Source organism: Pelodiscus sinensis, chromosome 10, assembly GCF_052426305.1.
Source record: "Pelodiscus sinensis isolate ZL-2025 chromosome 10, ASM5242630v1, whole genome shotgun sequence".
NCBI classification, from domain to species: domain Eukaryota; kingdom Metazoa; phylum Chordata; order Testudines; family Trionychidae; genus Pelodiscus; species Pelodiscus sinensis.
The window spans coordinates 51,347,972-51,371,656 of record NC_143061.1 but is presented as its reverse complement, the minus strand read 5'-3'; the positions used below and the strand labels follow the sequence as shown (position 1 = coordinate 51,371,656).

The 23,685-nt window shown below is 51.3% G+C and overlaps 1 protein-coding gene across 1 annotated transcript in view; it reads left to right on the top strand.

The window, feature by feature from the left end:
• Nucleotides 1-17,811, top strand: part of LOC149523873 (sialidase-2-like) — a 33,757-nt gene extending 15,946 nt beyond the window's left edge. The window contains exons 3-6 of the mRNA XM_089780884.1: nt 7,786-7,892; nt 8,052-8,146; nt 12,520-12,728; nt 13,526-17,811. Of these exons, the coding sequence (XP_089637010.1) occupies nt 8,124-8,146; nt 12,520-12,728; nt 13,526-14,499 (1,206 nt within the window). The 5' untranslated portion in view covers nt 7,786-7,892; nt 8,052-8,123 and the 3' untranslated portion in view covers nt 14,500-17,811. The remainder of the gene's footprint in view (nt 1-7,785; nt 7,893-8,051; nt 8,147-12,519; nt 12,729-13,525) is intronic.
• The last annotated feature ends 5,874 nt before the right edge of the window (nt 17,812-23,685 follow it).

Genomic DNA, 23,685 nt, shown 5'->3' with positions numbered 1-23,685 from the left:
CGCCTTTTTCTAAAAGAGCCCTTCTCCACAGTAGCACATAGAACCAGAAATAGTTTCCCCATTAACTTATATAAGAGCAACTTCCACATATTGCTCACCCTTCTCCTAGGACAGCTCTTTCTTTTGAGGACAAAGCCTTCACTTCAATAGCCCACACAGCCGCTGAACCTCTTACATAAACCCCAAACTGCTGCTCACAGGGGTTCATCTGCTAGACTGGAAGCCACTGGAATTAATCTTCCCTTGTCAGTTTCCTGCATCAACACTGCTGCAAGTCCCTATTGGGGTGCCGTCCACTTCATCATACACTGGTAGGGTTACCAGGTGTACATAAGAACAGAAGAACGGCCGTACTGGGTCAGACCAAAGGTCCGTCTAGCCCAGTAGCCTGTCTGCCGACAGTGGCCAGCACCAGGTGCCCCAGAGAGAGTGGACCGAAGACAATGATCAAGCGATTTGTCCCCTGCCATCCCTCTCCAGACTCTGACAAACAGAGGCCAAGGACACCAATTCTATCCCCTGGCTAATAGCTTTTTATGGACCTAACCTCCATGAAATTATCTAGCTTCTCTTTAAACTCTTTAAATGCTGTTATAATCCTAGCCTTCACAGCCTCCTCTGGCAAGGAGTTCCACAGGTTGACTACATGCTGTGTGAAGAAGAACTTTCTTTTAAAGTTCAAGTTTTCTTTTAAAGTTCAAGTTTTCTTTTAAAGTTAAAGATGTCTAGTTTTGAAGCAGACAGTCCAGTATTTGAGCTTTCTGTCTGGGAAACAAATTGAGAAAATACTGGACATAGAAATGTCCCGTAGTTCCCAATTAATTTTTTATTATTATCATGAGTATCAGTACGTAGTTGCGAACTGCCTGGCTGCTAGACACTCTCCCAATGTATGAGCATGTCTACCAGCCAGGCAGTATGCAACTATGCAGTAAAGAGAAGGGGGTGGGGGCATGGCCGGGGGTGAGGCGGGATGGAATACCTGGGGCCAGATTTGCCCGTGTGCCCTGCTGGGACCGTGCGCGGGACAGATAGGACCCTGGGACCTGTGTGTGCCTGGGCCAGCCCTGCTCCCCACTGGTCAGTTCCCCTCCCCCACTACTCCTCCCCAGACCAGCTCCACTACCCACAACTACGTCCCAGCCAGCCCCTCTCCCCGCCGACCAGTCTCCCACCCCACACCCTCCGATCTCACCTGGCCAGTCCTGCTCCCCCTGACTCCCTTCCTGCCTAGTTAAACCCGTCTAACATAAGCCTCACTGTGTGAGAACCCTCAATGATTGCACCTTCTGCTGGTCTATCTCAATTCCTTGTTCCCCTAGGGTCACCCCTGGACAATTGACCCGCTTTTGCACTAAGTGGCTTGCTCTCTATTAGCCTTAAAACCTCTTTCCTGGATGAGTCTCAGTTCCTTCTCAGTCTGCTCAGTCACTTCCTCCGCCATGTCCCTCAAACTAACGTCATCTACACAGGTGTCCCCTCATGGGGGCCGTGTGCTTTGGGGGCCCTGGGCTTCAGGGGGATGTGGAAATGTGGGACCAAAAGTGGCCTCAGAGATTAGTATGGGGCCTGGCACTGTCCCCATCCTGCACCCCTCTGCTGGCTCCCAGCATCACTTGGGGAAAAGGGTGTGGGGGAGGGACTAGAGCAGGGGCAGGAAGAAGTAGGGAAGAGTTGATGTGTGGGGTGGAGGTGGGGTTGTTCTGGGCCCCGGACTCCCCCTAGGGTGGCCTTGGTCATCTATAAATGAGGTGAGAGTCTCCTCATCCCCTTTGGAGAACTGACCCAGAATTTGCGTCACACGTTGGCGTGTGATGGCCGGGGCACAGTGCAGGCCTGGAGGCCCTTCTGAAGAAGCGCTGCTCTCCCCGAGAGGTAAAGGCAAAGTGGGGTCAATCATCCGGGTGCCATGGAATGGGGAGGAAACAATTTTCTAAATTTATGACAAAGGACCATGGAAGGAGCCCCTGTGCCCTTGCCATCACCTGAGGCAGAGCTGCTACTGCTGGCGCCATAGTGAGGGAGCTTTAATGATTTGTCTAAAATCCACTGCCAGGCTCCAGTCTCCAGTGGCTTTTAGCAGGGGTCCAGTGGGGCGACTGTATGTGAAACCCCCTTTCAATCACCCCCTGCTGTTCCCCACTCCTGCCTCTGCTTGCACACAATATTTATACTGTCTCTATGGTGGCGCTTCACCCCCCACCATTTTAACACGTTTTGATTTTACCACCTTCTGCTTTATTCTTAGTCCATGTACCAGGAACTCCCTCACCCTCCCAGTTTGCTGATTGTGCACAAACTCTGCTCCTGATTCTGTAGCACAGATTCTTGGAACTTACCCTGCTGTGGGGGCACCTTCCGCCCTGCGAGACACTTGCCGCACGCTCCATGAGTTACATCCAGACCAACCGATTCCTCCTAATAGTGCTGGGTCAGCTGCCTGCATTCCCTGCAGCTTTTGTTCCTTCAAACCACCACCAATCCCCCAGTCTCTCTCCGGCTCTGGCTTTCCTCTCGCTCACTCCCAGGAAAGGAAGCTTCTGGGCTGATCTCAGACACACAGCACGTCAAATAGCGACTTTATTTACACCATCCCCACTATCACTGGGTCCATGGTTTGTCACAATGACAATTATCCCAAGTCTCCCATTTAAGTCCCAACTTACTGATTATCGTCTCCCACTCCTGGGGACCCATTTCCAGTGGGAGCAACTTGTCATTGGGGCGTCCCTAGACAGCAGGTTTCACTGACCCCTCAGCTTCAGCCACTGCATCTCCCTTCTGTAAACATTTCTTCTTCCAGCCTTTGCACTTCTTGAGTCAGTCCAGCAGTGGGTCTCCCTTTCCACTTCCCCAGAGTCACTCTCCTCGATTTCAGACCCCTTGAAGCAATATTTCGAGTCACATTTCCTCCCTTCTGGGGCTCATTTTGATCAGTCCACCGTCTACCTCCTTGGGGTGGGATGTTTTGTCCATTACCACGGCCTCTTCCTCTCACAGAATCCTGATCTATAATCACTCTCATTTGAATATGTTAAAACGAGGAGGCCTGGGGCACCTTAGAGACTAACAGATTTATTAGGGCACAAGGTTTCATGGGTGAAACTAATTTCTTTGGTAAAACCCACTTCATCTATGAAGTGTGTTTTACTCTTCAAAGCTGATGCCCTCATAAATCTGTCTGTCTCTATGGTGCCAGAAGACTCGTTATTTCTGTAGATACAGCCTGACATGGCTCCCTCTCTGAGACTTGAACATGTGATCGCTTCAGCAAAATTTAGTCTGGGTTTCAATCCTTCCACCTGGCTTCCCTGTTTCATCATTCATTGGGATCTTCTCCAGTGCATCCATGACAGGAACCTCTCCTCCTGGGCTGCGTGGTACACCAAGTGAGTAGACACTGTTAATAAATTCCAGTCCAATCCTTCAAACACATCGTTTCAAAAATCCCTTTGATTAAATCAACGGCCATTTCAGAATCGCCTGTGATATGTCTGGTGACCTCTGCTACAGGGTTAGTCCCAGATTATATTGCCCCAGCCAATAATCCCAATGTTATTCTCCATAACAGGTAACCAGTGAGCAAATCCCCAGTGTAATCTGCACTGGATAACACCTTCATGGGCCTTTGACCTATCCCTTTCCCTTATAGCAGAATAAATCACTGTATAGGCCAGTGTCCTCTGGCTGCCTGTCCAAAGCATATTTCGCTTGATTTATTGCTTCAACGGTAGCTGTGCTGATTAAGGTATAGGATTGACTCTTATTTCAAGTCTCTTTTCCTCCTAGCTCTGCCTCTACACTGGCCAAGTAGCTAGATTTTCCATATTCACTGGGCCTAATGACTTCATCAACTGTAAGTCATAGAATCATATAATGATAGAATACGTGAACTGGAAAGGACCTCAAGAGAGCATCAAGTCCAGTTCCCTACTCTCACATCAGGACCAAGCACCATCTAGACCATCCTTAATGATCATCCCTGACAGGCGTCTGTCCAACCTGCTCTTAAATGTCTCCAGTGATGGAGATTCTACAACCTCCCTAGGCAATTTATGCCAGTGTTTAACCACCCTGACTGTTAGGAAGTTCTTCCTAATGTCTAACCTCAACCTCCCTTGCTGCAGTTTAAGCCAGTTGCTTTTTGTCCTAACATCAGAGGCCAAGGAGAACAATTTTTCTCGCTCCTCCTGTACCACCCTTTTAGATACTTGAAAACTCCTATCATGTCCCCTCTCACTCTTCTCTTTTGCAAACGGAACAAGCCCAGTTCTTTCAGTCTTCCCTCAAAGCTCCTGTTTTCTAGACCTTTAATAATTTTTGTTGGTCTTCTTGGGACCTTCTCCAATTTCTCCCCATCTTTCTTGAAACGTGGTGTCCAGAACAGGACACAATACTCCAAATGAAACCTAATCAGTGTAGAGCGGAGCAGAAGAATGATTTCCTGTGTCTTGCTCACATCATTCCTGCTAATACTCTAGTAAATCTGTTAGCCTGGTGAACTCACAGGGATAATTTATGCCTGTTCTGAGCAGTGTTTCTTAAACTGTGTTCCATGGCACACCGGTGTGCCGTGAAGCAGTCAGAGGTGTGCCACAGAGAACAGAATTCAAAATGGCCACCCTTAAAGGGGTAGGTGACTTTTTTTTTGTTTTGCTCAATAATTTTCCCCCAAAACTTTCCCTCCGATCTTTCCCCCAGGACCATTTTCTTTTGCTCAACCAAAAATCGTTGGTGTTCCTCATAAAATATTTTTGTTGGTGTTCCTCGGTCTTAAAAAGTTTAAGAAATGCTGTTTCTGCCCTGTTACATCCTTAATGGTTATCTCTTTTCTATGACTGCTACAGAGCTTTCTGGCGTGGACTTTTCCTGCTAGTTTCTTATTTCTTCCCGCAGCTTATTAAACTCCTTTTGAGACCAATCAATTTCCCTTTCCTCTTGACTCCTCGGGAGCCCCCCTCCCAAGTCCCTTAAATCCAAATGCAAATCTCAACTCTCTATGTGACATACAGCCACACTTGCACTTTTCTCATTCTCACATGTTGCCAGGGGTGACATGTTGGGGGGGCAATACAATACATGACTCCCCCACAAACACCATCGGTGGAAGAGACAAGGGACCAGAACCTCTGAGCAAACCGTTGGTGGTGGGGGGGCTGTTGCTTGCAGCAGGGATGTTGCCAGCAGTGGTGGTGGGGAGACAGAGCATCTTGGCTCTGCTTCCCCAGCTCCTGTCTGCATCACTCAGGGTAGGGGCCCAGCCCCAACTCACTGGCAGGAAGTGGTGTGGTGAGCCTGGGAGCTGGGAGAGCAACGTGCGCTTGAGCCCTGTTGCTCTGTTTGCCCCACCACAACCAGTCAGTGCAGAGGGACCCGACCCCTGTTGCTGGCACCAGGTACCCACTAGTATCCCAGGCCATGTCGCCCAGGGAAGGGAGCTCGGGGGAAGAGACAGGGAGGGGATTGAGCAGGGTTGGGGCAGGTGCAGGAAGAGGTGAAGTCTAGGATGGAAGGGGCATTGGACTGGTGATCCCCCAGGCTAGGGACAGCACAAAAACGAGTCCAGGATTCGGGGAGCAAGAAGAATAATGTGGCCATTGCCCTCCCTGTGGCCTCTCTCACCAGTTGCCCCTGCCTGTTTCCTGAGTGTTGCTGTGGTTTTCTGGAACTGAAAAAGAGAAGAGAAGCACTTGCGGTCTCTTCTTCCTTTTCCAGATAATTCTCAAATTAGCTCTCTCGTTCCTACCAGTGGATTATCTAATTTCTTTGACCACCGTTCTCTCTTCCAGTTCCCTAGTTTGTTCCACGTTTGTTCCTACTCATCTGTGCCTGCCTCGCGTCCCTCTCCACATTTTCCTGGCAAGGTTTAGAATTCTCTTGTAAAGTCTGTAGCTCCGCACAGATTTCCCCCTTCCATGCAACTGCCTGTTTTACAGCCTGTCACAACAGCCACTCCATGGCCATTTGCTTTTCACCGGCATAAGGCTTGTACAGCTGAATGTATTTGATATTTCTCAGGCAGGTTTTCCAAGGTGTCAGTGGCTCCACTGGGTTCCACTGCTTCCTTCATCCAAGGGCACCTCCTCAATGCAATAATCTCCATCACTAACAGAAAAAAGGGGACAATGGGGAAGCCTTCTCCACCCCTTTACTTTTCTTCTTCAACAGTGTCCCAAATATGGTTACAAGAACACCATGTGGTTCCCCTCTGCACACTCTCACCCATTGGCATTTACTGTAACTGGTTCTCCACACGGTATCTCCTTGTGCCTTTTTTCTTTTCCTTCACTAATTCCACAGATAAGGAGTCACCCGTATTCAGTTCTAATGTGGATGTTCCCCACACTGTAAGATCCTGTCTCAAACTCAGGCACTGCTTGATACCTCTCTCCAAGTGTTACACCCACAGCAGGGGCCTCCCTACAGGATGGGAGAGCAGGCAGATACCGGACAGAAAAGGTACCTCTAGATTACATGACTCCGTTGACGGAGGTTTACCGGAGTGGTCGACAAGGGCTAGACTGCCACACTGTGCCGTATCAGTTGATCGTCGGCACAGCCCGGCTGCCATTTTTATTTTAATGAAGCGGGGATTATTTAAATCATTATTATTGACTATGCCGAGTAAACTATTTTACATGGCTCTGTCGATGAAGCCATGTAGTCTAGATGTACCCAAAACTGGTACATATAACACTAAGTACACTTTATTGCTTACAGAATGAGCCTCACTCGCCTCACATTCATACCCCAAAATTATACTACACCAGAGTCTGCAGTTAGAGGTCTTGATGGTCAGTCCAGAGTCAGTCTCAGCAAAAGGTGCAAGGAGCCTGCAATCCACACAGGGCTCTGGATTGTAGAAAGATGCCAAATTCCAAATATGTGAAGCCTTCATTTACAATCCACTTTGTGACATGTTTAGTCTTTTATCTCTTTTGGCTGGGCCTTTACTCATAGTGCCAAAGTTCTGTGTGGACTGCCTCATCCAAGTGTGCCATTTCCTCCAATTTTTCCTGGTCGTGTCCTTTTCTGCTGCTTCTTCCTGTCCCCAGGACATAAGAAAGTTGTTTCTGTTCTGACTGCCCTTAACCACTTGAAACCTTAAGTCTTCGCTTCAGCTGCCAACATGCAATGGAGGTTCTCACAGCCAACTGCCCTAGTCTTTAAACATTGTGCATGGCTACATGGATTATATATAGATCTTTGGATGTATGTACCCCAACAACCAGAGCTATTGGAACTTTCCCCTAAGTGCTATCCTGGGTACGGGCAAAAACCGTAACATTTCATAAAGCCCTCTTAGCATTTCTCTAGTCTTTGGTTAAATGAAGATGGAACTGGATGTTTCACTAGTACGCCAGGTATGTATCAAGGGGCTAAAGAGGGGCCACACAATTTAAGGGACCCAGGTAATGCTGGTGATGGACCAAATGCCAATAACCCACCAGAAGGGGCTGGTCTCTTGGCCTATATTGTGCCAGTGTAGTGGGAAGGAGTGGGAATGGCATCCCTTGGCTGTTGTCTCTCTGTGGTAGCCTAGAGATTAGCATATCATAGGCCGTAGCTACTTGGGTTGGCTGTGACACGGCATCTTCTGGTCCCTGAACAATCTCTAAAGGCACCATCCCCTCACGCCCAGGGGCGGACACTAATGGAGGGGCGGATCTCCTCCCCCTGGGCTCCACTTGCCTCAGCCTTTACATCACCAGTCACCTCCTCTGAGACAACACAGGACTCCACCTCCTGCTGTTCCATCCTGTGACCTCCCCTTTCTGTTTGCAGTCAGCTGGGAGCCACTGCTCTGCCGAAGCCCTCAGGAACTTCCCTGCAGTTCCTGAGACTCAGTCCCTGACTCCACTCCTGGGGTGCTGTGTCAGTGACAGCCTGAGGTAACATCTCACCCTGCTTTTAATTATTGGCCCTGTGGCTTGCTCTCTCTGTCCGCTCCACCAGTGGAGAGGGGAGCCGACACTCCTTCCTTCTCTAATGGGACCCTCTCTTCTAATCCACATCACTTTCTGCACCTCTCTGCTTGCTCTTTCTCGCAGGGAACGTGAGGCATCACTTGTGTGGCCAGAGCCATCATCAGGCACCACGAAATTTGGAGCACCACCCCCAAAATGGGATGCTGCATATGTTCCTGGTAAGAGCAGGGTCGGTGAAGCTGAGTGAGGTGGCCTGGTGCATTTGGAGGGAGCGTGGTGCTGTGCTGGTGTCTCTCTAGGGAGGGCTGTGTGGGGCAACTCTTCTATTAGTCTCCCCCTGCCATCGGGATGAGGTGAGGTGGGCCAGACAGCACCAGCTTCGGTGAAACCTGATTACTGGCTCTTCTGTGTGGTAAGTCACATGGTGATGATGTTCTTCTCCCTGAGCCTGCAAAGTGGAGCCCCCCAGTCCCTGACTCCCTGCTTCCCAGCGCTGAGTGCAGCCCCCACCCCGCAGAGTGTCCCGCTGGCTGGACGAGGGGAGCTGGTGCTCCAGCTGGCTGCCAGCTGAGGAAGTACTCAATGCTTTCTTTGCCTCTGTCTTCACAGAGGTCAGCTCCCAGACTACTGTAATAGGCAACACAGTGTGTGAAGGAGATGGGAGCCCTTGGTGGAGAAAGACCAGGTTAAGAACTATTTAGAAAAGCTAGACATACACAAACCTACGGGCCCTGATTTAATGCTTCTGAGGGTTCTGAGGGAGCTGGCAAATGTCATTGCAGAGACTTTGGTCATTATCTTTAAAAACTCATGGAGATGGGGAGAGATCCCAGATGAATGGAAAAAGGCAAATGTAGTGCCCCTCTTTCAAAAAGGGAGGAAGGACAATCCAGGGAACTACAGACCAGTCAGTTTTACCTCGGTCCCTGGAAAAATCATGGAGGGGATCCTCAAGGAATCCATGTTGAAGCACTTGGAAGAGGGGAAAGTGATCAGGAATACCGTAAAATCGCGAGTATAATGTGCACTTTTTTCCTCCATGATTTTTTAGGGTCAAAGCTGGGGTGCCCATTATACATAGGAGGTTATCTGTTAACATTTTAAACTCACCCTCCTTTCTGCACAGAAACTTTCCAGCTGCAGAGCAATGCCCCATCAGGCTCCTGGACAAGGCAAGGAGCCGGCGGTGCTGCCAGGCTGCAGTGCCCTGGCTTGCTGCTTGCCTGGTTCTCGGTGCGGTACACAGGCAACTATCCAGAGGTGGGCGGGGGCCCCCGTGGCAGGTAGGAGCTCAGTACGGCACGTGGGCAGCTAGAGGAGGGATAGGGAGCAGGTTTCAAACTCTGCCACCAACTCCACGGTGCTGCATGCATGTTTCTTGGGCGAGTCTGTAGGTGGGAGCAGCCCCTTCCTTCCTATATATAATGAGGTGCGCATTATATGTAGGATTCTGTTTTTTCCAGGATTCTGACGTTGAAAAGGTAGGTGCATATTATACATCGGTGCACATTATATTCATGATTTTATGGTAGTCAACATAAATTCATCAAGGGCAAGTCATGCCTGATTAGCTTCTATAATGAGGTACCTGGCTCTGTGGACGTGGGAAAGTCAGTGGATGTGATATACCTTGACTTTAGCAAAGCTTTTGATACGGTCTCCCACAATATTCTTGCCAGCAAGTTAAGAGAGTATGGATTGGATAAATGGACTGGAAGATGGATAGAAATCTGGCTAGAATGTTGGGCCCAACGGGTAGTGATTAATGGCTTGATGTCAGGTTGGCAGTTGATTTCTAGCAGAGTGCCCCAAGGACTGGCTCTAAGACCAGTTTTGTTCAACATCTTTATTAATGACCTGTATGAAGGGATGGATTGCACCCTCAGCATGTTTGTGGCTGACATTAAGCTAGGGGGAGAAGTAGATAGGTTGGAGGGCAGGGATAGGGTCCAGAGTGACTGAGACAGATTAGAGGATTGGGCCAAAAGAAATCTGATGAGCTTCAACAAGGACAAGTGCAGAGTCCTGCACTTGGGACGGAAGAATCCGAAGCATTGTTACAGGCTGGGGAATGACTGGTAAGTAGCAGTTTGGCAGAAAAGAATCTGGGGATTACAGTGGATGAGACGCTGGTTATGAGTCAATAGTGTGCCCTAGTAGCCAAGAAGGCTAATGGTATATTAGGGTGCATTAGAAGGAGCATTGCCAGCAGATCCAGAGAAGTGATTATTCCCCTTTATTCGGCTCTGGGGAGGTCACACTGGTGTATTGTGTCCAGTTCTGGGCTTCCCACTATAGAAAGGATGTGGATGCATTGGAGAGGGTCCAGCGGAGGGCAACCAAAATGATTAGGGAGCTAGAGCACATGACCTATGAAGAGAGGCTGAGGGAGTTGGGCTTGTTTAGTCTGCAGAAGCGAAGAGTGAGGGGGGATTTGAGAGCAGCCTTCAGCTCCCTGAAGGGAGGTTCCAAAGAGGATGGAGAGAGGCTGTTCTCAGTAGTGACGGGAGATGGAGGGTCGTCCTCCCTGTGGGCGACTGGGATCAGACCAGGGCCTCGATCCTCACAAAAATGGAGAATCCTCGCACACCACCCCCAGGCCTCCCCGCCGGCATCAGAGGGAACTCTTGCCTCAGATAGTAGCAAGAGGGACGTGTTACTGGCAGAGGTCTCCATGAGCAGTGACTCCAAATTAGGGGCGCATGGACCCCCAGTGGTGCCATGAGTCCCCCAGACAGCTGTTGTGTTTGGAGGTGATCTGGGACAAGTCAGGAGACTTGGCCCAGCAACCCTCTTCCCGATCTCATGGGAGACTTCTCCAGCTCTGCATTGGGGGAGAAGCCGAGCCTGTGTTTCGTGCTTCTCCTGGACAAGGACCCAGCCCTGCACATGGTGTCAGAAGGCTGCCCAGGAGGGCCAGGGGCCAATGGTGATCATGCAGGGGCTTGTGTTGGTAACTTGGGGCGAGTGTGGGGTGCGGGAAACTCCCCCTGCCACGGCAACCCTCCCATTCCTGCCACACTTTCCTCCACCGGCCCTGCTGAACAGCACCTATCACAGGTGGAGCCCACCTGCTTGACTGGGTGTATTGAGGGGTGCCGTCATGAATTGAGAGGGAGCGGTGATAGGCTTGGCAGGAGGAGGGGTGACCACGGGCACCAGGCAACTAGGGTCACTGGCAGTGATGGAGCTGGCGCCCTAGCAGGTCTCAGGGGCCTCGTATGCCTCTCTGTGCTGGTCAGGGGACACTCCCTCAGACATGCCCCATTGCCCAGCAGAGGCAGCACCAGCCCCCTCCCCTCAGAACAGGACACCTGTTCATGGGCCCCCCTGCTAGGGGACCAGAATGGGACCCTCAATTCCTCTTTCTTATGTGCCGGCAGCGGCGCTTGAAGCTGCACTTTCCATCAGAAGGAAAGGCAATGCCGGGGGCGGGCTCCGGACTGCCCAGTGGGAGAGGGCTGATAAAGGATGGTGTTTTCCCTGGCTGGAGAGGGAAGGTAACTGTGTGGAAAGGTGAGACGGGTTAGAACCGTCCGTAGGCCCAAGTCCTCCAATGGCTCGATGGGGACTTACAGACCCTTCACCACCAGGTTGCTCTCCGCCACTTCCTGGGTGGTGGACTCCGATTTCGGGAAGACGACCAGCTCCCTGTACATCGCAGAGGCTAGTGTCACAGCTGTGGGTCCCACCGCCCTTGCCAATGTGCACACACAGGTCTCCACGTGAGGCAAGGTGGCACCAGCAGGCACTGGACACCGTGCTTCCGGGCCAGGGTTGGAAAGGGGCTCTGGCTGTGGCAGTGGCCAGGAGTGGCAATGCAGTGACAATCAGGGACGCTCTGTCCCCTGGGCAGATGCCTGGGGTGTTGGGAGAGGGGCGCCCCCAGAGCTGGTGGAGGGAACAACAGGAAGAGGATGGAGCTGGGGCCAGTGGGAGGGCCGTGGCGGAGGGAACAGCCCCTACCAGATGGAGGAGCTTAGCTTTTTGAGTGAGGCCTTTGTCCATCATACTCCCTTGGCCCTTCCTGCTGCTGGTGGGGGGGGAGGAGCTCTCCAAGAGACAGAGGGCTAGGGAGCATGGTAACAATGGAGCCCACCCTGTGCCTACCACCACCAATAAATGCTGGGGGAGGGGAATGGAAAGGTCGACCACTCCTCCCTGCTAGGCTGGAGGTGGTGGAGAGGGAGGTCCCATGGACATCTAACAAGGGAGGGTTGGGGTGCTCCGCCGGGGGTGCAGGCTCTGGGATGGGAAAGGGGATAATGGGCTTGGGGCAGGAGGAGGGTCCAGGCTTTGTCTGGGGCAGAGGGTTGGGCTGAGGTGGCCTTCTGTTGAGGATGGCCAAGAGGGGCTCCTCTTCTCTGCCTGCAGTAGCTTCATGCTGGTGCTGGTCAGGCATTGTCTTCACAGGCTATGGCAGCTCAGTGGTGGGGCTGGAGGGGAGGTGTCCTGATCCTCACCCCCTGGCAGCCCCAGGATGTGCTGAGAGGACTCTCCCCACTGCAACTCTGAGCCTCTCCACAGGGCTTAACGGGAAGTTGTACAGCCACACAGCTGAGCTAATGACCTATTCTTCTTGTTCCCACAGCCCAAAGCTTTTGGTTTCTGTCCAACAGCAAGCGACGCTGTTCCAAGACAAACAATGGGAATATCGAATCCCAGCCCTGCTCTACATTGAGAAGTACCGCACCATCCTGGCTTTTGCCGAGCACCGGGGGGACGCGAGGGATGAAAGTGCTGACCAGATAGTCATGCGCAGAGGCACGTATGATGAGACTAAGCACACCGTTCAGGTAATGCACATTTCACTGAAGCTACTTTGCTTGGTTCGCTTATTTGGGGTAAGTGGGGGGAGGCAGTAAACTGGATGTGATTTGTTATCACTTCTGACCATTGCAAACGTATTAAAACACAATTGTCTGTTGCATTCTGTCCTCCTCCTCTGAGCCTCGCATGCGGCTTGTTGCCTTAGCTCAGTGGTTTTCCACCTGTCATTCTTTGCAGAGACCCTCGAACTTTCCAATGGAAGTGCCAACCCCTTTCAATCTCCAGGCCCAAGGGCAATTGCCCCTTTTGTCCCCTGTCCCTTGGGACCTAGCATTTGAAAATCTTAGACTTGGTCTGCAAATCCCCAGGGGTCCACAGGTAGAAAATCCCCGTGTCAGATTGTAAACTGATCATACAACACCCTGTCAGTGCCTATTGCAACTGGGGTCTCAGGGCACTGTGGCTAGATATGTATTTCAGCTGGCCAGAAAGAGACTCAGTAACTCGTCTGTACACTGAGATTTATTAAAATAAACGTAGACAGAACCCCCCAAAGGAAGATGTTGGTTAAAAATTCAAAGTAGAGACAAGAGCTAAAAATGATCAATGAGCAAATCAGGATGTAAGCATCCATCTGCATAACCTTACAAGAAACTCCACTAGCTTCTCCAGCCATTTCATTCCCAACCAGACTGTTGCACTTGGGAACCATCTAGTCATAACTACATAGCCATAAACCTTTGCCTTCCAGTGCTCTGCTCTAATCACTAGCTTTGCCTCTCTGCTCTGGCTTGTATGTGGAATACGGATTTATTGTAACACTGTTTTCTCCTTTGTCTCCCTTTGCACTCCCATGTGGCAGTGGGAAAAAATGCAGACCATTGTCGAGAAACCACTGGGCGACCACCGCCCCATGAGCCCATGTCCCGTGTACGATGAAGTCACTGGAAATGTCGTTCTGGTCTTTATAGCTGTGGAGGGAACCGTCTCTGAACAAGTCCAGCTCGACAAGAAGGAAAACAAGACCCGACTGTGCCAGGTCACCAGCGCTGACAATGGAGTCTCCTGGGGCCCTGTGACAAATCTCACGTACACTGACACAGGATCCAAGAACTGGGCTACCTTTGCAGTGGGACCAGGCCACGGTTTACAGCTAAACAATGAGGTTAAGAGTCTAGTGATTGCAGCACATGCCTATTGGATACATGACAATAGTTCTCCGTCCCCCCACCCCTTCTGCTTTGTTAGTGATGACCATGGGAAGACCTGGAAAAGGGGGAACTTTCTGTCAGAGAAGAAAGCTGGAGAATGCCAGGTGGTTGAATTGAGGAGCCAAGGAAAGTCAGTGCTGTACTGCAACGCTAGAAGCAAAGAGAGAGCCAGAGTCCAGGCTGTGAGCTACAACGAGGGGAGGGATTTTCCCAGTGGCCAACAGTGTAAAATTCAGAATCTGGTAGAACCTCCCGAGGGCTGTCATGGGAGTGTTATTGGCTTCCCAAGACCCGCTGGTGTGCAGTCAGAGGAGGACACGTGGGTCCTCTATTCTCACCCCATAGACCGTAACGAGCGGAAAAATTTAGGTGTGTACCTCAACAAGGAACCCTTAAATCCAGAAAGCTGGACAGAACCCACTGTCATCTGCAAGGGCTTCTGTGCTTATTCGGATCTGCAGTACATGGGGCCAGGCCCTGATGGCTCGCCCCTGTTCTGCTGCCTCTTTGAGTCTGGCACCAAATCCGACTATGAGAAGATCCTCTTCTTTATGTTCACTCTGAAACAAGTCTTTCCATATGACTGCTGAGCCTCAGAGGACAGGGCCATGTAGTGTCCATGTTAGAACCACCTTAGCTGACACGTCACTGCCCAATGGCTTTTATCCCCTGCCCTTGTCCTGGCCCATAAGCCATATTCCAAGGGTTGTTTTTCTTTGGCAAGCTTTCTCCTCCGTCCTGATGGCTCACCCCTGTTCTCCTGTCTTTTTGAGTTTGGCAACAAATCAGAATATGAGAAGATCATCTTTTTTATGTTCACTCTGAAACAAGTTTTTCCATACGAGTATTGAGCCCCGTTCAGTGCCCATCTTGGAATCACCTTAGCTGACATGTCACTGCCCTGTCTCATCTGTCAGCAAATGGCTTTTTTCCCCTGACCTTTTCCTGCATAATAAGCCCTATTCAAAGGGTTGTTTTCTTTGGCAAGCTTTCTCCTCCGCCCCTTCCCACCGTGCTGCCCCCTTCAGCACCAAATAGCAAAAGTGAATGTGAGTTTCATGTCGCACCTGACAGACCCAGAAGAGCAATCACTGTGTGGCAGATGTGATGCCCATCGCCTTCACTGCAATACTTACTGGGTGGCCTGGGATGTGCCTCTGTGGGGAGAGACAGTGCTGAAGTGGGCATCATTGGTGTCCCCCATGCTTTGCAATGATGTCATGTTTGCCCCTGAAAAACACATTGCCCCTGATCCTTTCCTTGCCCCGTCTCTGCTGAAATCCTTCCCTGGGCCATCAGCCCTTTGTGTCCTGAAAACTGCTCCTACGTGCTCTGTCCACTTCTGAGGAGCTCGGCTGCTGTGGCCAGGTTGCTCTTTCTCATGCTGTTCTACGCCATCCTCAGCCCTCTGCCCTGGCTCCCTACCCATGTCTGGATCATAGAATCTTACTACCTGATGAGACCCCAAGAGGGCATCTAGTCTGTCCCCTGCACTTATGGCAGGTATTGTGTAGACTGTCCCTGCCAGCTATTTGTCTAACCTGCAATAGAAATTCCAAGTGCTCAAGCACCCTGACAGGAAGTTTTTTCCTAATGTCCAACCCAAACTGCTCTTGCAGCTTCACTGCTTCTTCTCCTGTCTTTGGAGATTAAGGAGAACAATTTTTCTCACTTGTCCCTGTAACAATCTTTTATGAGTTTGAAAAGTTATAATGTCCCCTTTCAGTCCTGTCTTTTCCAGACTAAACAAACCCAGTTCTCTCCATCGTCACACATAGCTCATGTTTTCTAGAACTTAAATCATTTCTGTTGCTCTTCTCGGGACCTTCTTCAATTTGTCCATGTTTCCTGAACTGTGGCACCTAGAACTGGACACGAAACTCCAGCTGCTGTGGAGTAGATTAGAAGTATTATTTCTCCTGTCTTCCTTACAATACTATTGGATCCAGTTCAGGATTACTCACCTAGAAATCAAGCCCCTCCATGAACTCTCTCCAGTGTAGCTAATATCTATCATTGCTCAGGGTCCTGCAATCTCAGCTTCCTCCTTAGGTGGCTTTTTCTCTCGCACTTCCCCATGCAGCTGATTCCTCACTTCCAAGAAAGTCTCAGTTCCTCCCTCTCTTGCAATCTCACTGTTCAGCCTACTTCTGTTCAGAAACGGGGGATCTTTCTTCAGTAGATCACATGCAGGGAGACCTGGTCTGAAGGCAGGGGGAGGGGGAGTTGGGAATTTGGCCTGCATCAGATCTATAGGGTTAGGCCCAGTAAGTGTGGTCACTAATGGGAACGTCAACTTTGCCATGTTGGGAGGGGAGATGTCTGAGTGTCCTATTAACCCAAGGAATGGGCCGTGAACCAATCGGAATTGCAGTGTTTTCTGAGAATTCTAAATAATACCGGCTGGAGATTGCTGGTTAGTCTCTGGCCAATTGTCCCACAATGACATAAGGTTCGTCTACACACCTACATTGTTTTGAAATAACTAGCGTTATTTCAAAATAACTTAGTCTGCATCTACACTGCAGGCAGCTATTTTGAAATAATATTGAAATACTGACAAGCTGGAGGACTGCTTATTCTGACTCCTGTAACCTTCATTGTACGAGGAGTAAGGGAAATCAGAGGCCAAGTGATCTATTTCAAAATAAGTGCTGTGTAGACCCTCCCAATTTTGAAATATGCTACGCAATTGCTGTAGCTCAATTTGCGTAGCTTATTTCAAGTTAAGTCCTGCTGTGTAGACACGCCCATAGTAGAATACAAACAGAAACATGAGTGTGTTTTTCCCAGAATGCTTTATGGAGTAGACGGATTGTCAGGAATTTTTTGAAGGAAGCAGCCCAACCTAAGGAGAGTAATAGGCTTAGAAGGGTCATCTAATCCAGTAATATTCAAACTTTTTCTCTCATGACTCAGTGGAAGAATATTGTTGATGCTCGCTAGTGTGGGCTTTGGTGTGAGGCTGAGGAGGAGAGCTTTGGGATGTGGGAGGGGTCTCCGTCTTTGTGGGGAACAGGCTTGAGGAAAGAGGCTCTTAACTTGAGTGGCTCCCAGTCACTGGTGCAGCAGGGTTGCTAAGGGAGCTTCCAGCTAGCAGCAGGTTTCCAGCCGATGGGACTATGGAGCTAGTGCTTGGGGCAGGGGCAGTGCACAGAGCATGCAGGGCCCCATGTGCTTTCCTTCTCTCCCCCTCCCACCGAACAACTGAGCCTGATGCCAGCCACTTGTAGGGCACAGTGCAGTCTGTGGGGCCAGAGCTAGCAGGTACCTGCCTTAGCACCCTCACTGGTTACCTGATCCCCCTGCAGCAACAAGACCCTTTGCCTGCTGTTCCATGACTTGGTACTGAGTTGTGCCCCGTAGTTTGAAACTATTGATCTGGTCTACCCCCAGAAGAAGTGAGAGGTCTTTGCAGAAATGTGGGGTGGTGTGAACGGGAGTATAAAGTTCTTAGCAGGCAAAGGAAGTGACCAGAAATGAACCAAACGCAATGGAAGGGAGTGGGAACTCAGGGTAGAGATGGAGGCTGGGTCAGAACTATGGAAAGATAGGAAAGTTTGACCCAGTTCTCTGGATGGGACTCTGTCTCTGCAGAAAGCTGAGACTCAAGGTATTTGTTGTGTAACAGATGGGGGGTTGGGGGACACGTGTGTTCACATGCCCAGTTCCAAAGTGTAGCCTAAGGGCGAGCCTGCTTTCTTGCCTATATACATTTATGGCTTTTGAATTTGCTTACTCATTTGATTTTTTGTTTTACTTTAATATGTTAATAGGTTTACATTAGAGTATGTTTTGGCTGTAACGCAAGGGCCCTACAGGCCACGTCCAGTATGTTGAGCTAAGGCTAAGTTAGCGTATCTTTGGGTATGTCTACACTACCCCCCTAGTTCGAACTGGGGGGGGGGGTAATGTAGTCATACGGAGTTGCAAATGAAGCCCGGGATTTGAATTTCCCAGGCTTCATTTGCATAAAGCCGGCCGGCGCCACGGGGTCCGACCTAGCCGGCATTTAAAAATGGCGCCGGCCGGCTTTATGCAAATTAAGCCTGGGAAATTCAAATCCCGGGCTTCATTTGCAACTCCGTATGACAACATTACCCCCCCTAGTTCGAACTAGGGGGGTAATGTAGACATACCCTTTGGGACCTATCACCTAGGTAGAAGTGATGAGCTAAAGCATATATAGTAGTGCCCTAATTGTGAAGTATAACTGGTACCAGGGTCTTCCTAAGTTCATACACAGGTGAAATGTAACAGGTTCACCACTTAGAACCAGGTAGGACAGAAATAGCAGACGTGAGAATGAGCTAATGTCATTAATAGGTCTGTACAGGGCGTCCCCGCTATGAATCGCCCCGGTATCCATCCGTTCCATGCTAAAGTCATTGACGATTGTAGGAACTGATACTTTATACGTCCTCCCATTCCCCGCTCATAAGTTGTGGAAAAAAACAACAAATAGAGGACAGCAAGTCATCCATGGGAATATAATTCCCCACTTCCAGTTGTTTCGCTGTAAGTCCAAGTTTTCTAAAATCTGTCTTGGACTTAGAGCAAGGACGGCCTGTATGTGTCACCTGACATGAGCACAGCAGAGGTGGGTTTTAAGTTTTGACACAGAAACAGGACTCAAGTGCTCCCATCTACCAAGTAGCTCCAAAGATTCAGAGCTTCCAGGATACTCGGTTTCAGTTCTTTGTTCATTTCCCTTCTGTTTATTAGTCAGATTTTAATTTTGTTTGTGTTGGTCAGTTCAGTTAAAACTCTTCTGGCTGGAGGCATCTCTGGCTCGTAGAGGTTCAGCGTGTCCTGAGCTTTGCACCCCCCACTCAGGGACTGAGGAACCTGAGCTCTTGGCAGGCCAGCGGTGAGGCTGCTCCTTTGTTCCTTTCCCCCAAGGCCGGGTGTGAGTACAGCCATCGAAAGCTTTCCAGTCTGTGATACCACAGGTGTGGCTAGAACAGTCGTATCGCCTGTGTAACCCATTCATTTGCCATTGAGTGGCTGTTTGAATATTATTCCATTTACCTCAATAAAAGTGTGGAAGGCTCCATTTGTCTCAGTGGGGGTGTCCCGGTCAAACACCCCGAGGGGCCCTGCGCAAACTCTGTGAGGTACGACTCTGGGACAAGAACCTTATTATCTTCTGATCAGATCAACTGATGAGCCTTTAACCCCCATGATCCATATTAATAACATTAACCTGCTAACATCAGGCAACAAACCCCACTTTAATTCCCTTCATTTGTGAGGGAAAGTATGTGAGTCTGGGGCTCTAGCAGGGCCTTTCCATGCCCATTGGAGTAGTGCCCCATTTAGGGCTCTGTAGCACATACTGGGGGGATGCCAGGCCAAGGACACCCTACCCCATATCCCAGGCCAAGCCCCAGTCCTACTCCTGCTATTCTCCCTCCTCACCACTCCTCTCCCAAACCCCCTCCCCCAAGCAACACTGGGAGCTGGTGCAGTGGGTGGGGCTGGTCACTCCACTTCCCGCCACCACTAGGGAGTGAAGGGGCGGGGCCGACTCCTGCTGCCAGCCCCAGACCCCCTGTTCATCCCTGAAGCCACCCTTGGCCCTGCATTTCCGCAGCCCCTGAAGCATCGTACGCCTCCCCCCCCAACCGTGGGGACCTGGGAAGTTGCCTTGAACCCTTTGGCTCTGGGACTGTCAGGGTGATGCTACCGTTGCCTGTGGGAGGTGCTCGTGCAGGAAGGCCCCTCCCATTTGTTTCTTCTGTTCCTGCCGTTTGGAAGGGGGATGATGAGCCTGCAGCAGTTGGAGGCGGCAAAGGCGCACTTGTGTGAGAGATCTGGGGGGCTGTTGTAATAAAGGCTTCCAGCTCCCACTTCATTCCCCTTACTCTGCTATTCTGCCTGAAGGCACCTGCAGTAGGAAGAGCCAGTCCCTCGTAGGCACAGACTGGGGGACAAAGTGCGCGAGGAGCTATGGCATCTCCTCACCCGCTCAAAGCAATCTTTACTGTCCCGCTACACCAGTGGCTCTCAAAGGTTTTGGCCCGTGGCGCACTTGGCTTAATTTTAACCTTTCCTTCGACCACCAGGTGCTAATGGAAAAGCAGCATATCAGAGGCCGCAAGGCGAGAGAAAGCAGAAGCTGGTGTTGTAAAGAACTGACTTAAAAGCCGGTTCCGTCCAGCGCCAGCTCTGCAGTGCTGCCTGTCCCGCCCCTCCCCAACACTATGCCTCTCCTTTCAGAGGCAGCAGTGCAGTGTGGGGGCAAGGGAGGTTGCTGGGAAGCAGCCACTGCCCACAGCAGGTAATGGCTCGCCATGGGTAGGGGATTCTTTGTGACACCGTACCCTGTAGCAGCCTCTCTTTGCAGTGAGCTTCCCGCAGACAATGACTGATGCCACCTTGTGCTGTTGCCTCTGTATCAGAGGCAGCAGCCCAGGGTGGCAGGCAGTCGGTCTGTGAGAGGAGCTGTTTTTAAATAGCTGGTACCCAGGCAGCAGCACAGAATGGCAGGGGGCTCCCGCAGTGTGGGGCTGGATTGCACTGGCTGCTGGCCCTGCCCCAGCGACTATAGAATAGTTGAGTAACCACTAAAAGTTCATGCAGTTTCTCCACTATTCTATTACCCACGATCTAACAACCCTATTGGATTTTACATCTTCGGCTTTATCTTTAGTCCAAGTACCAGGGAAACACCCTCACCCACTCAGCTTGCTGACTCAGTGCAATCTCTGCTCCTGGTTCTGCAGCACAGATTCTTGGATCTTACCCCGCTGTAGGGGCACCTTCCACCCCGCGAGACACGTGCCGCACACTCCATGAGTTACATCCAAACCAATTGATTCCTCTTCAACAAAAGGGCTCCTGATAGTACTGGGTCAATTGCCTGAGTTATCTGCAGCAGCTGTTCCTTTAAACCATCAAAAATCCCCCCGTCTCTCTCTGGCGCTGGCTGTTTCTGCTGAATGAATCTCCTTTCCTCTCACTCCTTCCCCAGTAAAGAATGCTGCTGGGATGATCTCAGATATACAGTGAGTGAAATCACAGCTTGTATTTACAATTTTTACACCAACCCCACCACCCAATAAGGCACCTTTAGATTTGTTGTTTATCACAGCTACAATTATCCCAGGTCTCTCATTCAAGTCCCATCTTAATATCATTATCATCTACCACTGCTGGAGTCTCATTTCCAGTGGGAGCTACTTCTCACTCGCTGTGTCTAGACTACATCCCGCTGTCAGCAGAGGGATGTAAAATGAAGCACTTTGAAAGTGCAAATGAAGCAGGGATTTAACTATCCCATGCTTCATTTGCATAATCACGTAATGGCACTCTTTCGAACAAGCGCCATTTCAAAAGTAAAACCGCGGTCTAGACGTGGTTCCTTTGAAAACAGGGTGCTTTTTCAAAAGAGCCTGTAAACCAATACAAGGCAGAGACAGTTCTGAGTGGGCTGACTCTTCCAAGAGCACCATTTCCTCCCATTGTTATACCCGTTTACAGGAATCACACCTGGTGTTGTTTCCTTATCTGCTGTTTCTTCCCAGGACATAAGAAAGTAGTTTCTGTTCTGACTGCCCTTGACTGCGTAAGTCCTCACAATATGCAATGGAGGTACTGATGGCCAACCGCCCTGGCCTTTAAACATTGTACATGCCTATATGGGCTATAGATGCATATTCGGATGTATGCACCCCAACAACAGCTGGAACTTTCCCCAGAATGCAGGCCTAGGTACAGGCGAGAACAGTAACATTTCTTAAAACCCCTACGTTCTCCCTTAGCACTTCTCCGCACTGGCGCAGGGCAGTCCTCGGTTAAATGGAGATGGAAATGGATGTTCCATAGGTACACCAGGTAAATACCAAGAGGGTAAAGAGGAGCCACACAATATAAGGGACTTGAGCAATGCTGGTGATTGACCGAATGTCAATAGCACATGAAAAGGGGCTGGTTTCTTGGCCTATATTGTGCCAATGTGGTGCTGGACAGAGAAGTGAGAATCACAGTTGTCTCTGTGTGGTACCCTAGAGATTAGCACATCACAGGCCATAGCTATTTGTGTTGCCTGTGACACGGCATCTTCTGGTCCCTGAACAATCACAGTCTCCAGAGGCATCGTCCCATCACTTCCAGGGGTGAACGATAATGGAGGGGCGGATCTCCTCCCCCTGGGCTCCACATGCCTCAGCCTTCACATCACCAGTCACCCCCTCTGAGACAACACAAGACTTCACCTCCTGTTGTTCCTCCCTGTGACCTCCCTTTTCTGTTTGCAGTCTGCTGGGAGCCAATGCTCTGCCGAAGGCCTCTTCCAGCTCCCCTGCAGTTCCTGAGACTCAGTCCCTGACTACACTCCTGGGGTGCTGTGTCAGCTGCAGCCTGAGGTAACGTCTCACCCTGCTTCTAGTAGCCGGCCCCGCAGGTTGCTCTCTCTGTCGGCTCCACCAATGGAGAGGGGAACCGACACTCCATCCTCCTCTAATGGGACCCTCTCTCCTAATCCATGTCACTTTCTGCACCTCTCTGCTTGCTCTTTCTGGCAGGGCACGTGAGGCAGCATTTGTGTAGCCAGAGCCGTCACCAGGCACCTTCATCACTAAATTTGGAGCAACACCCCTAAAATGGGAACCACAGAAAGCAGGTAAGAGCAGTGTTAGTCGAGCCGAGTGAGGTGGCCTGGCACATTCGGAGGGAGGGTGCTGCTGTGCTGGTGTCTCTATGGGAAGGGCTGGGTGGGACAACCCCTCCGTGAGTCCCCTCCTGCCACCGGGATGAGGTGAGGTGGGCCAGGCCGCGTCAGCTTGGGTGGGACCCTGTTTTACTGGCTCTTCTGTCTGGCAAGTCACAGGGTGATGTTGTTCTTCTCCTCCGCTCTGCAAAGTGGAGCCCCCCAACCCCTGGCTCCCTGCTGCCCGGCTCTGAGTGCAGCCCCCACCCCGCAGAGCGTCCCGCCCGCTGGACCTGGGGAGCTGGTGCTCCAGCGGGCAGCTGAGAAAGTGAAAGCGAAAGTGACTCACTGGGCAGCCAGCCCCAGGGCTCGGGGCGTCCCGGCGCAGTGACCCGGGGGCTGCGGGGAGCGCAGATCAGAGCGCAGCTTGCAGCCCCGGGGGAGCGGGGGGGGGGGGACTCGCCTCCCCGCCCCCCCTCCGCAGCGCGGAGCCCGGTCCCTGAGCAAAGCCCCCCCTGTGCAGCAGCCACATTCCTGCCTCCGCGGGAGGGGGGGGGGCAGGTTAATCCCGAGTCGGGCACCGTAAGTGCCGGGGCTGGTCCCTCTGCCGCCGGCCCCGCGCTACCGCATCGCGCTTCCCAGCTCCCGGTCCCTTCCCGCTGCCACCAGGGTCGGTTTGGAGCCGCAGCCGCTCGCTCCTGCCGCTGACCCGGCTCCGCCTCCATCTCTCACTCGCGCGTCTCCGGCACCGAGCGCAGCGCTCCCCGACCGGCCCGGAGCCCTTGTGAGCTCGGCGCCGCTTCCCCTTCCCCGCAGCTCGCTGGGCTCCCCAGTGACTCCAATGTCGGACTCGATTTCATCCCCCGAGCACCACGAGGAGAGCCGTGTTCTCCCGCAGCCTGCCCCTTCCCTCCGCTCCGCTCCCACGGGACCCGACTCACAAAACTCCCTGGGCTGCAGCAGCGCTGCACCCCTCTTAGCCCATCACTGGTAACGGGCAGCACAGCCCGGGATCCACTCTGCCTCTTCCCCCATGCTCCGCCCCTTCTCTCAGGCTCCTCCCACTGCATCCCCTCCTCTCTCCATCATCTCCCCCACCCTCACTCACTTTCACTAGGCTGGG